Source organism: Bufo gargarizans, chromosome 2 (genome assembly GCF_014858855.1).
Source record: "Bufo gargarizans isolate SCDJY-AF-19 chromosome 2, ASM1485885v1, whole genome shotgun sequence".
Classification (NCBI taxonomy): domain Eukaryota; kingdom Metazoa; phylum Chordata; class Amphibia; order Anura; family Bufonidae; genus Bufo; species Bufo gargarizans.
Genome location: NC_058081.1, coordinates 332,294,843 through 332,307,292, shown reverse-complemented (window position 1 = coordinate 332,307,292; position 12,450 = coordinate 332,294,843). Strand labels below are relative to the sequence as shown.

General features: G+C 43.4%; 1 protein-coding gene across 8 annotated transcripts; it reads left to right on the top strand.

The window, feature by feature from the left end:
- Positions 1 to 331: 331 nt before the first annotated feature.
- TMPO (thymopoietin) lies at positions 332 to 11,958 on the top strand. Of its 8 annotated transcripts, none has more exons than XR_006387846.1 (10): positions 332 to 661; positions 3,441 to 3,567; positions 3,677 to 3,826; positions 5,457 to 5,554; positions 9,058 to 9,177; positions 9,283 to 9,372; positions 9,490 to 9,537; positions 10,203 to 10,268; positions 10,356 to 10,668; positions 10,807 to 10,860. XR_006387846.1 is itself a non-coding variant. In XM_044280567.1 (10 exons), exons 1-10 carry the CDS (start codon positions 437 to 439, stop codon positions 11,111 to 11,113), a joined length of 1,422 nt encoding a protein of 473 aa, XP_044136502.1. In that variant the 5' UTR covers positions 332 to 436; the 3' UTR covers positions 11,114 to 11,958. The 8 variants fall into 8 exon arrangements, 6 of the variants coding, with proteins under 6 accessions (XP_044136502.1, XP_044136504.1, XP_044136501.1 ...); XR_006387845.1 differs by having other exon boundaries at positions 9,490 to 9,636; XM_044280567.1 differs by having other exon boundaries at positions 3,444 to 3,567; positions 9,490 to 9,636; positions 10,574 to 10,668; positions 10,807 to 11,958.
- Positions 11,959 to 12,450: the final 492 nt, after the last annotated feature.

Genomic DNA, 12,450 nt, shown 5'->3' with positions numbered 1-12,450 from the left:
ACACATGCGGTTTCCCCCCATATAACGCATGTTTTCCGAAGCTATGAGCCACATAGCGCTGTAAAACCCTACAGCTGCCATTCCAGACAGATAAGAACAATTTCCTCTGCATCTCGGTCACAGACAGCACCGCCCTCAGCCAGGGGGCCTGGCAGCACAAAGGAGGCTCGGCCCCTCTGTAGTGCTCGGACCCACACACTGTAATCTGTGAAAGGCCGCGTTGTGATGTCGATTCTTTTTTTTTTTTTTTTTTTTAAAGGACGCCGACAGCCAATCAGCGAGCGCCTTGCTTTGTCCTGCAGCCAATCACAGCGCGCGTTATTGTGTGGCATCCCGCTTCTCAGTCGTGCACTCTGCGGCCGTTACAAGCTTACAAAGCTGTTTCCGTTCCCAGCTCTGAACAATTGACGTCTTTTCTGGGCTGTATGCGCGCACCATGTCGGAATACTTAGAAGACCCCTCACTGCTCACCAAAGAGAAGCTGAAAAACGAACTAATAGCGAATAATATAGTTCTCCCGAGCGGGGAGCAGCGCAAAGAGGTCTACGTGCAGCTGTACCGCAAGCACCTGAGCTCCCGCAACCGAGCCACCCCGGAATTCTCCAGCGACGAGGAGCGGGAGGCCACCCCGGTGCGGAGCAGAGGACGGCCGCCGGGACGGGTGAGTGAGAGCTGCAGCCGGGGCAGGTGTGCGGAGACTGAATGAATGAGGCCCTAATGAGCAGGATGGCGGCCTCGGGCTTCTTCATGAATATTAACCAGGGCAGTAATGGCGCCATCACAGGGGCTACCGGACGGTGCGGTGGACGGACTCGGCGGGTAACGGCAGTGTCCTCCGCATTACCTCAGGGAGTTGACTGTCAGAGTTCTCCTTGTCATCCTGGACAGCGCCCCCTGGAGGAGCGGACTAGCCGCTTCCCGCCTTTTTTCTTCAATATGTTGCAGCCGGAGAGTTAGGTTTTTGTGTCACCACTGTCGGCTGTCAGTCACGACAGATGAAGTGCCAGGGCTTGTCTGCAGACATCACAGAAGATTATGCAGATGTGTACATGCACACCTTGCGGGGCTTATTGTCTGTGTCATCACTGAACCTGGGTCCCCAGGCGTTTGTTTAAGGGCTTATGCACATGAATGTGCTTTTCTCCTGCACACAATCCGCACTTGGGTCGGGTGCAGACCATTTCACTACAGTGGGGCCGCAAAAGATGCAGACAGCACTCCATGGGGGAGATATGGAAACCTGGTGTAGTTGCCCATAGCAACCAATCAGATTTCATTTTTCAGAGCTGCTCTGAAAGGTGAAATCTGGTTGCTATGGACAACTAAGCCAGTTTTCTTTGCACCAGTTGCCATAAATCTCCCCCATGGATATACTGTCCATATCCAAATGTCCGTTCCATGGCATTCGCAGAAATCTTGTCCATATTACGGACAGGGATAGGACTGTTCTATAGAGGGCAAGACTTCCGTAAAATGCTGCACGCACAAGGCTGGTATGTGTTTTGCGGACCGGGCAACTGTAGTGTGAACGAGCCCTAAGGGATACTCAGTGCTTACATCGGCTTGTTCATGGTGTCGGTCTCTGGAATGTGCAGCGCTATTTCTCTGGCGCTCCCTGGCACATTTGATGGGTTTGTGGCTGGATCGCTGCTGGCCCCCATTATAGTGGCAGCGCACGCTTGTCACGTTCCAGCTTTGGAAGGAGGTGTGCCGCACAGGTGCACAACGACGGGGTAGAGAAATTTCACACCAGAGTTGGGGAGGAGGGGCCACCTAATGCGCTTGCGCCTTGCCTCTCAGCTGGTCGATACTGCACATGCAGAGGTTAGAGGGTAGGGACAAATCACAAGCCAGTGCGCAAGCTCGGCTAACTACTCCCCGGCCGTTGGCCTTTGCTGGCGCTAGTGTCATCTGCGCTGGTTCTTGGTTGATCTTACATTGCTCACTGGCCTGTAATTTTTCCCTACCCTCTAACCGCTGGTGAGGCTCCCAGCGCATGCGCAGTGTCATGTCAGCCAATGTCCAGCTGAGAGGTAAGGCGCAAGCGCATTAGGTGGCCCCTTCTCCCCAGCTCTGGTGTGAAATTTCCCTACCCTGTTGTGAGCCGACGCGGCACACCTCCGTCCAAAGCTGGAACGTCATGTCTGGTGCGGCCGCGTCACAACAGGAAGTGACAAGGGTAGGGAAATATCACAGAACACTGGCCAGAGCAGCCTGCTAGGTCTGTTTGTCGCATATGTGAGACAAGCCTAAGAGGTGTAGAAGGTTCTTTTAATATAAAGACTGTCATGTCTGTGACAACATGGTGTTGCCGACATAGAGCCCGCCATTAGGACATTTGGTACGTACAATCAAATAGAGCACATCGGTGACTGTACCTGGGTTCTTGTAGTCCTGATGTGTATGGGGCGTCTGTACCTTGTCAGCGGCCATTATGTATGGACAGGTTGCAGGGAGGACAGTGAGCTGACAGTGTTACTGAGGCTAGGCTACTATCACATCTGTTGTCAGATCCAGCACAGCACTTCAGTTTTGTCCCTATTCGTTGTCAATGGAAACGGCACGGACAGCCATTAAAGAGGACCTTTCACCAGAATAAAACATCTAAACTAACTATACAGACATGTAGAGCGTCGCCCAGGGATCCCCCTGCACTTACTGTTGTACCTGGGCGCCGCTCCGTTCTCCCGGTATAGCCGGCGGTATCTTCATAGTAGGCTCCACGCAGGGGAACCTGACCGCGTCTCCTTCTCCCATGCTGTAGCGCTGGCCAATCACAGCGCTCAGCTCATAGCCCCAGAGAAAAAAAAGCCTCTCAGGCTATGAGCTGAGCGCTGTGATTGGCCAGCGCTTCAGCATGGGAGAAGGAGACGCGGACAGGTTCCCCGGGGTGGAGCCTAACTATGAAGATACCGGAGGCTATAACGGGAGAACGGAGCGGCTCCCAGGGATAATAGTAAGTGCAGGGGGATCCCTGGGCGCCGCTCTACATGTCTGTATAGTTAGTTTAGATGTTTTATTCTGGTGAAAGGTCCTCCTAAATATAAATGCCTATTCTTGTCCGCAAAACGGACACGGAGTGCTGTCCGCATCTTCTGCGGCCCCATTGAAGAGAAAAATTTCAGCTCTGATGCGGACCAAAACAACGGTCGTGTGCATGAGGCCTTAGGATGAGTTCACAAACAGTGTTAATTGCATTTTGCTAATTTTTTTTTTTTTTTACTTTGCAGCAACTTTATATGCAATCCAGGTTTTTAGGCTGTGCACTAGATCTAATATGGTCCATCAGTTTTACTCCTAGGTTAAAGAGAACCGATGCCTCTATCGTTAGAGAGCAGCTGGCCTCTGCCATGTGGGGTATCTGTTCTTTGGTGTAAAAGCCACTTTAATATGTCATTTTATATTCTGTTGGTTGACATTGTTTTTCTTATCTCTTTAAGAAGGCAACAAAGAAGACAGATAAACCAACTGTGGAAGGGAAGAACGAGTCGGACATAACTTCTCTCAGTAACGAGGCTCTCCGGGATGAACTGCTAAAGTATGGCGTGAAACCAGGTCCTATTTTAGGTGTGTTTTCTGCACAGACTTCGTTGTCATCAGTTTGTTTTTTGCCATGTAATTTAGGCTTGCACATATGCACTACAATTTCTTTCATTTATTTTTTTGTAATTTACAGACAATACACGAAAAGTGTATGAGCAAAGGCTATCAAAGTTGAAAGAGCAAGAAGAGGTGGTGTCTGTAGCGCCCCCTGTAGCAGAGTTGTCAACCGCAGATAACAAACAAAATGGAAATACGGATTCTGGACACTACAGTGACAATGACGGTAAAATTCATGTTAGGGCATAACCCGTCTTAGTGTAAATTGGTGATCAGGGTTCCTGGGGCAACATCTGGGAACATAGAGTAACTTTTTTCAATGTGTCATTTCAGCATATAAAAGGTTTTGATTGGTGAGAGTTCAGGTGCTGAGACATCGCTAAAGTAAGGTGGAAGAAAAGGCACGGTTTCTCCTTGCTAATAAAGACTGCCTCAGAGTATTGAGGCCATATCAGGGCTCCAGATGGCGACCAAAATGGTCGCCAATGCGACTTAAAATTGCTAAATGGTGACAAGACTTTGTAGTCTTGTCGCCATTTGCGCCTAGACCCGCCACTGTTCCGCTGCTTTCACATTACTGACATGGCACACGCGGCTGTCAGCGAATGCCATGTTCTCCTCAGCAGCACAGGGGAGAAGGAGGCAGTCCTCTCCGCTGCTGCCGCTGCCACCAATGGGCTGATAGAAGAGAAGCAAGGAGGAGAGGAGGGGCTGTGGCAACTGCACCACCAATGAATATAGTTTATGCTTAATACAAACGCAGGCTGCACTGCGGTTACCGGCTATATCCCATACCCGGCACCCAGCCGGGCACCTGAGGGGGTTAATAGCAGCGGATCGCAGTGCGCAGTCATAGAGGCTGGGTGCCGGGTATGGGATATGGCCGGCAACCGCATCGCAGCCTGCATTTGTATTAAGCATAAACTATATTCATTGCTGGCACAGTGCGGCCTCACAGCGAACTGCGGTGCTGGGCCAGAGCTCCGCCCCCGTCCCATTATAGTCAGTTGGGACAGAGCGGCAGCGCTGCGAAAATAGCGGCAGGATGGATCCAAAGTAGCCTAAGATATGATTTTTTTTATTTTTTTTTATTTTTTTATTATACCGTAATATGTATTTTTAATTTGGCGACTACATTTTTCAGGTTAGGAGACAATGGCTTTGATATTTTCTTAGTCTGGAGCCCTGCATGTTCAGCAGCACTTGGACCCCCACTGATGAAAACCTTTGCTATGACATCAAAGTTTTGTTAAATGGACACTTCCATCAGAATAGGTTATTTCTTAACTCTGTATTTATATTTAATGGCAGGCGGTGATGGGATTGAGCCTCTCTAGCATCGCGCCAGTGATTGGCTAGCGCCCCCCCCCCCCCCCCCCTTTCCCCTTATTTTAATGTTTTACACTAGTCTTGGCATGACCCCTTTAAGTGTAACTGCTCTTGAAAGGGCTTTCTAGGACTTGGCTATTGATGGACTGTCTTCCGAGTGGGCTATCAGTATCTGACTGGCGGGATCCCACACTTCCACTGATTAGCTGTTCTGTGGTACCGGCACTACTCGGCTCTGTCCATGGTGTAGTGGTTACTGCAGTAATCACAGTGCACACAACTGTGTAGTTCCAGGAGGATTGACCATCATATCCAAAAACCTCATTTACCATTTTTTATATATGGTTTTATGTATCATTATAAACTTGATTTCCCCTGATTAGTGTTAGTATTGTACCGGAATTTCAAATCCAGCAGTACTTTCTGTAGCTGACTATTTTTGTTTAAATTTGTGTTTGCTTCGATTAAGATGACCACTGTCTCATAATCATGTTGTATGCAATGATTTACATTCTCCTTGTGTATAGAGGCCAGGACAGATCTGACATTTGAGCCTAGAGAGCCACTGAGGAGTAAACCAAAGGCTCAAGTAACATCTCGGTCCAAAAGGCAGGAACAAAATGAGGTATGTGTGCAAATTTTTTTTCTTCTTCACAGCATTAAAGGGGTTGTGCAGGGGTTTTATGTTGATGACCTGTCCTCAGGATAGGTCATCAATATCTCTCAGGGGATCCGACTCCCTCACGATCAGCTGTTTGAAGTGGAGGCAGTGCTTCATGCGGACGCTGCTTCCTCTACATTACACTGCCTGTAGTCTCAGACCTAAATGTAATTTCTCGCTCCATTCTTACAAGAAAAGTCTGAGACATTGTATGTTGAGTCTAGTTTTAACTTGCAATGGTCTTTTCTGACCAACCGTATGTTGAAAATATTGTATCTTGATGGGGGTCATCAGATATTGATGACCTATCCTGAGGACAGGTCATCAATATAAGGGTCCATTCACACGTCCACAAATGGGTCCGCATCCGTTCTGCAATATCGGGAACGGGTGTGCACCTATTCATTCTCAATGCTGCAGGAATGGATGCGAAGGGCACACTATGTGCTATCTGCATTTCTGGAGCGCAGCCCCGAACTTCCGGGCCGCGGCTCAGCAAAAGAATAGAACAGGTGCTATTCTTGTCCGCAATTGCGGACAAGAATAGGCAGTTCTATTGGGGGTGCAGGTCGGTGTATTGCGGATCCGCAACACACTACAGATGTGTGAATGGACCCTAAAACCCGGCACAGCCCATTAAACCTTGACGTTGTCTTTAAAAAAATACAAAATAATGAAAGCGCAACAAAGCTCAAGTGCTGACTGCATCACTATGCAGTGTGCAGTGCTTTCATTATTATTATTTTTTTTGTATGTGTAAACAAAGCAGTGTTTTATCCGAATGTTATAACCACTTCCACCTATATGAGCCTTTGGGGTCTATAATTAGAAGACCTAAACTTTTCCGTTGATGTAGCTGTATGAGAGATTGTGTTTTGAGAGACAAGTGCATTATTTTGAAGCACACGTAGTTTACTGGTTAATTTCTATTAACTCTTTCTTGAGGGGGATGAGAATATTTCTGCCACGGAGTTTTTACATAAAAATTTTGCATAGTTAACTTTGTGGCATAAATACCATAATATCTCTGTCAGTACGATTACAGCGATGGTAAATGCATCATGTGTGTTGTTTTTTTTTTTTTTTTAATACTTTTTGCACAATAAAAAACACTTAAAGAGGACCTTTCACTTGTATAAACTGTGAACTGAGTATGCTTCCATATAGAGCGGCGCCCGGGGATCTCACTGCACTTACTATTATCCCCGGGCGCAGCTCCGTTCTCCCGTTATAGGCTCCGGTACCTTTGCTCCTTAAGTTATAGTAGGCAGAGTCTGCCCTTGTTCTGCTGGGCGTCTCCTCCTCCTAGGCTGTAGTACTGGCCAATCGCAGCGCACAGCTCACAGCCTGGGAGAAAAAAACCTCCCAGGCTGTGAGCTGTGCGCTGCGATTGGCCAGCGCTGCAGCCTAGGAGAAGGAGACGCCCACAGGACAAGGGAAGACCCGCCTACTATAACTTAAGGAGCAAAGGTACCGGAGCCTATAACGGGAGAACGGAGCTGCGCCCGGGGATAATAGTAAGTGCAGTGAGATCCCCGGGCGCCGCTCTATATGGCAGCATACTCAGTTCACATAGTTTATACAAGTGAAAGGTCCTCTTTAAAAAAAATAAACTGTTTTTGCATAGTTGCATCCCAAAACCCATCTTTTTAACTTTTTTGTTCTATAGATCTGTGAGAGGGATTAGTTTTGTGGGACAACTTGTTGTTTTCATATTGTTTTGGAGTACATAACACTTTTTATTCCCCATTTAATTATTCGTTTTTTCATCGTGAATAAAAAATAGCTGGCTTTTTATTTATTTTTTTTGTCTGCTGCAACTCTCTCCCAATCTGTCCTTTCCTATGCAGATCTCTCCCTGTAAAGCATCTTGCACACGAACGAGTGCGCCACGTGGTCGTGCTGCAGGCCGCAATGGATGAGCACAGTCTGTAGTGGTTCCGTTCCATAACATTCCGCATCTCTAGGTTTGTGGACTCATTAAAGTGAATGGGTCCGCATCGATAATGCGGAATGCCCGTATAGTGCGGGTCCGCAATGGGCGCACACGTTTGTGTACAAGAGGTCTAACAGTTACAGATTCTAAGTGTTGATATGGCTGGTGGCAGTTGAATGATGAAACTAATCATGTGACCACCTCATGGTACACTTGCCATTAACCAGCCTGTTTTGGGCCTTTCTGACCAAGCATTTTTCTTCCTTGGGAGAAGCAGCAATACTGCCACTGCGTTTTTACATTATAAATTTTACTGCGTTAATTTTTTCTGAATCTCTCTCTACGATAAGTGATACCAAATACATATTTTTTTTTTTTTACGTTTTACTACTTTTTTGCAATACTATTTTTATTTTATTTAAAAAGAAATGGTTTTTGCATTGCCACTTCCCAAGACCCATAACTTTTTTTATTTATATGGAGTTGTGTGAGGACTTGGTTTTTGGGGTATTTTTCATTGGTATTGTTTTGGAGTAAATGGTGCTTTTTAATCACTTATTACGTTTTTTTCGGTGGCAACTAAGAATAAATGAGCAATTGTGATATTTATGTAGTCCGGGTCGTTACAGACATGCCAATACCAAACGTGGTAGATTTTTTTATTTTATTTATTTAACCACTTAAGAGTCCCAGAAGGGGGCCATAACAGACAGCTTTTAAAATGCAATGCACGATCCCTATACTGCATTGTATTTTAATGGCAATGCTATTCGGGCATTGACTAGCAGGCTGCGCCAGAGAGGAAATTACTGAAGGCTGGTCTGGGACCTACATGAGACCCCAGGCAGCCTTCACACACATCGGCACCTTGCGATCACATTTGCGGGGTGCAGATGGAAGACAGAGGGAGTCTGCTTCCTCAGTCAGCGCTTTACATGTGGTGGGCGCCATTGCCCGCGACATGTAAAGTGTTAAACAGCCCGGATCGGCACTCCTGTCAATCCGGGCTGTTAGAGCCGGGTCCCTACAGCACGGGGGACCCGTGCAGCGCTTAGATTGGGCTGCCGTAAAATAGCGGTGGCCCAGCCTATAGCCCCTTAGTGACAGCTGTAAAAAGGCGTATTGGTGGTCACTAAGGGGTTAAAACCTGTGTGAACGTGCCATGAGTTCATTATTTTTTATTTGTTAACTTTTTTTTTCAAATGTAGACAGCTGAAGATACTGAAGTCTTATCAGAATTAAATGTCAAACGAAGTAACAGGCTGCTTCCAAAGGATTTTCTGCCTGAGATTGAGGAATTATCAGTCAATGGAACTGTAAAGATACTTACTGATGTAACTAATTTGCACTCTTCTTCATCTGGGCTACTCTTCACTGTTACCTCTGTTTCACTGACTGGCTGTTTCTGAGTTTGGGGATTTGGTGGTAGGGCTCACCACATTGTATGACATGGTGTTGTGTTTTTATTAGTAAGCGGATAGTTTACTTTAGGTAAGCTGCTCACTTTAACATATATTTAACACTTGATCAGAGCATGTCTGCTGATGCCGTTTCTGAGCTTCCAAAGACGTTGGAGTCTGAAAAAGTTGGTCGACTGCTTGCTGTTTCTAAAGAGTCCACAAAAGTAACAAGAAGAACACCAAGGAAGAGGGTGACTGCATAGTAATTTTGTTTACCTTCATGCTTTTGGGTATGGGTTTCAGAATGTTTCAATGCTTAGATATTTTTCTTTTACCTTTTTCCTTCAAAATAATAGGTGGTAGCTGCAGAAGCTATTGATGATGAACATAACTCTGAGGCTGCGCCTGTAGCCGAAACGGTATTGGCTTCAAGCAACCAAACTCTAGTATGTTATGTGCTTCCTGTAAAGTCTTGAATCTTTTTTTTTTTTTTTTTTTTTTTTTTTTTTTGCCAATTGAAGTTTAATGGTTTTTATTTTTGTTTCCACCTCTGATCTATTTAGGCTAATGCAGTATACTCTCAGTTTGAATCCCGTCAGATTGATTATCAGGTGATTGAGAATTTCAAGCATGCAAACGCTTTGCGATCAGTCAGTGAGTTCACAGATTTGTCAAGAAGGACCCCAAAGAAACAGCTGATCAGTGAAAAAGTAAATACCATGAAGTGAATAGTAACTTGTTTTTGTGAAACGCTGACCCCCTCACTTTCACCATTCACTTTTTAAAAATTCATTTATAGGGCTTGTCTGGTTTCAGCAAGAAACTGGCTTATGTTGAAATTGGGTAAAATAAAAATGCTTCATACTAGCCTACCAGATCCAAGGACACCGCAGCTAACCGTTGGCTTTGAATGTATGCTGCTGAGGCCATCGATTTGACTCCAGTATTCATGTGTTGTCGACTTTGAATCAGCACTGCAGCCAGTTAAACAAGGAGCATAGGAGCGACTATGCTCAATTTACTAGATGGGTAGTGATGCTTTTTTTTATTTTTTTTATTTTTTTTATTTATTATTATTTTTTATTGGCTTAAACTGGACAGCCCCTTTAAACTTGAGAACTAATATTCAAACTGCTTACCTTGATCACTTAATCAGATTTTGTTTTTTTTATCCAGATATTACAGCATGACTTCTAACATTGGTGCCTGTTTACTTGGTACCACTGTAGTATGTAAACTTTTTGCAACAAACTGATAAGGTTTCTTTTTTAATAAGGTCATTGATGTTCAAAATGTTCGTCATACAGATCTAAGTGATCTTCTGAACACAGCAGTGATTGAGGTGATGACTTGATATATTTCAGTTTTTATTTCTTAAATGATATGACCTTAAGGTGGCCAGATTAAAATGGTATTATTCGCATTGAAGGATACTGGAAACGTCAGTGAACATCGTCCGGAGACTCCAAACAGGACAAAACAGTTGAAAATAACAAAGTTTGTTACTCCCATTAAAAAACAGGGAAGACCTTTGCTTTAGCACACGTGGTGATACATTTGCTTTAATCACATGCTTTATTGGGTTTCCTGGGGATTGCAGTCTGTTTTTCTCTTTCATGTTTTAAGATTTTTATTTTCTTGGTTTAGACTGTAGAAAAATCATTCATTGAAGAAAGGCGGGACGACCGAGATATTTTGAAGGAAATGTTTCCAAATGAGACTTCAACGCCTACAGGAATAAGGTTCCTATTTAAGTTTTCTTTTAGAGTTTGTGGAATAAGTGATATTGGAAATAAATCGGTGTACCCACTGTTAATGTGTACGTGCACTCCCATCAACCTAAACCTAACTTTTTTTTCTTTGTACTTCTTTCCTCACAGTGCAAGTTGTCGTAGGCCGATCAAAGGAGCTGCAGGTCGACCTTTCAATATCCAAGATTACAAAGATTACAAATTGGAGGAAAGTTATTCTTCTTCTAAGTATATTTTAAAGCACCAACCAGTAGTTGAAGAGAAAACCACTAAAGGGAAAAGTGGACGGTCCATCCCCATTTGGATAAAGCTCCTTATATTTCTCATTTTGGCTGTGCTTGCATTCTTTGTCTACCAAGCTATGGAAACCAATGAAGGGAATCCTTTTGCGAAATTGCTCCAGGGCAACCCAAATATAAGCAAAGATGAAAACTGATTTTCAGTAACTCAATATATTTTTAACAGTCCTAAATTCAAAAACTGCCATTTGTCAAGAACCTGCAAATAATGTGACTACACTTCAGACCATCTGTACATTAATAAACATGGTACATATGGACATCTGCAATTTATTTACTGTGGAAGGCTAGAAGAGGACTGTGCCATACTGTGTAATGTTATTTTTTATTAGATCGCGAGCATTTTGTAGTATTTCCTATATTTTTTTAACAGGAATACTTTAGTTACAGGAAATCATAAGGTGATGTGAATTATTTTCTTAAGTTCACTCAGCAACAGATCATTTTTTCTAGGTAGCTGTGTGTGAAATACTAGAATCAGCGAATAGAGTGTAAAATCATGACGGGGAATTGATTTGATATAGCTCTGTAGTTTAGCCTGATACAATTACGCGGATAACTACTATATATATATATATATATATATATATATATATATATATATATATATATATATATATATATATATATATATATATATATCTTTTTTTTTTTTTAACGTTGTTGTGCTTTGTGTGTCAAATCAATTCCTTAAGTATTCCTGCTGCAGAAAAGTTTATCTACTGTATATTACACCTGCCAATTCATTTGACATATGATCTTACAAAATATCATGCAATTAAACTTTTTCTTTTTTATATATGCACAGTCGGTGAAATTCTGAGTAAATAACTAGGAAAATATTTTCTGAAAATATTTTGCTTGCTTCATGAATATCATGTTTTCTGTTTAAAACAGTCTATTCAGTTACACTGTGAATATTGTCACGAACCAGTTGATTGATATTCTTGTAAATCTTTCATAGATAAAAAGCAAATCTGAATGTAGCGGTCTCCCTTTCATTGAACAAGTCAGTTAACATAAACTTGAAGTGTACGTAAAAGAAAGCACATTAGTCGCCTGATCAGCACAACAATTAATATTAGCAAAAGCTTCAAAGAATAAGCTTAAAACTTGTAAGACAGTAAATTCACTTTCATGTAGTAGCAAAATACAGAGGATAAATTAACATGGCAAATGATACAACTTAATGATGCTGTGAGCAGTACAAAGGCTTGGGGAGATTTCTCAAAACCAGTGCAAATAGCAACCAGATATAATCTTAAATTTTTCAGAACTCATTTGCAAAATGAAAGGATCAGTCTGCTTGGTTGCTGTGGGCAACTGTCTGTTCTTCCTTGCAATAGCTTTTATATCACCCAAAATACACTAGGTACTAGACATAAAGGGAAAAAACTTCAGGAGTCAGACAAATCAATGAATCATTTCCTGTACAAAGACTTCATACGTTCTGTTGAGAACATATCTTTACAGC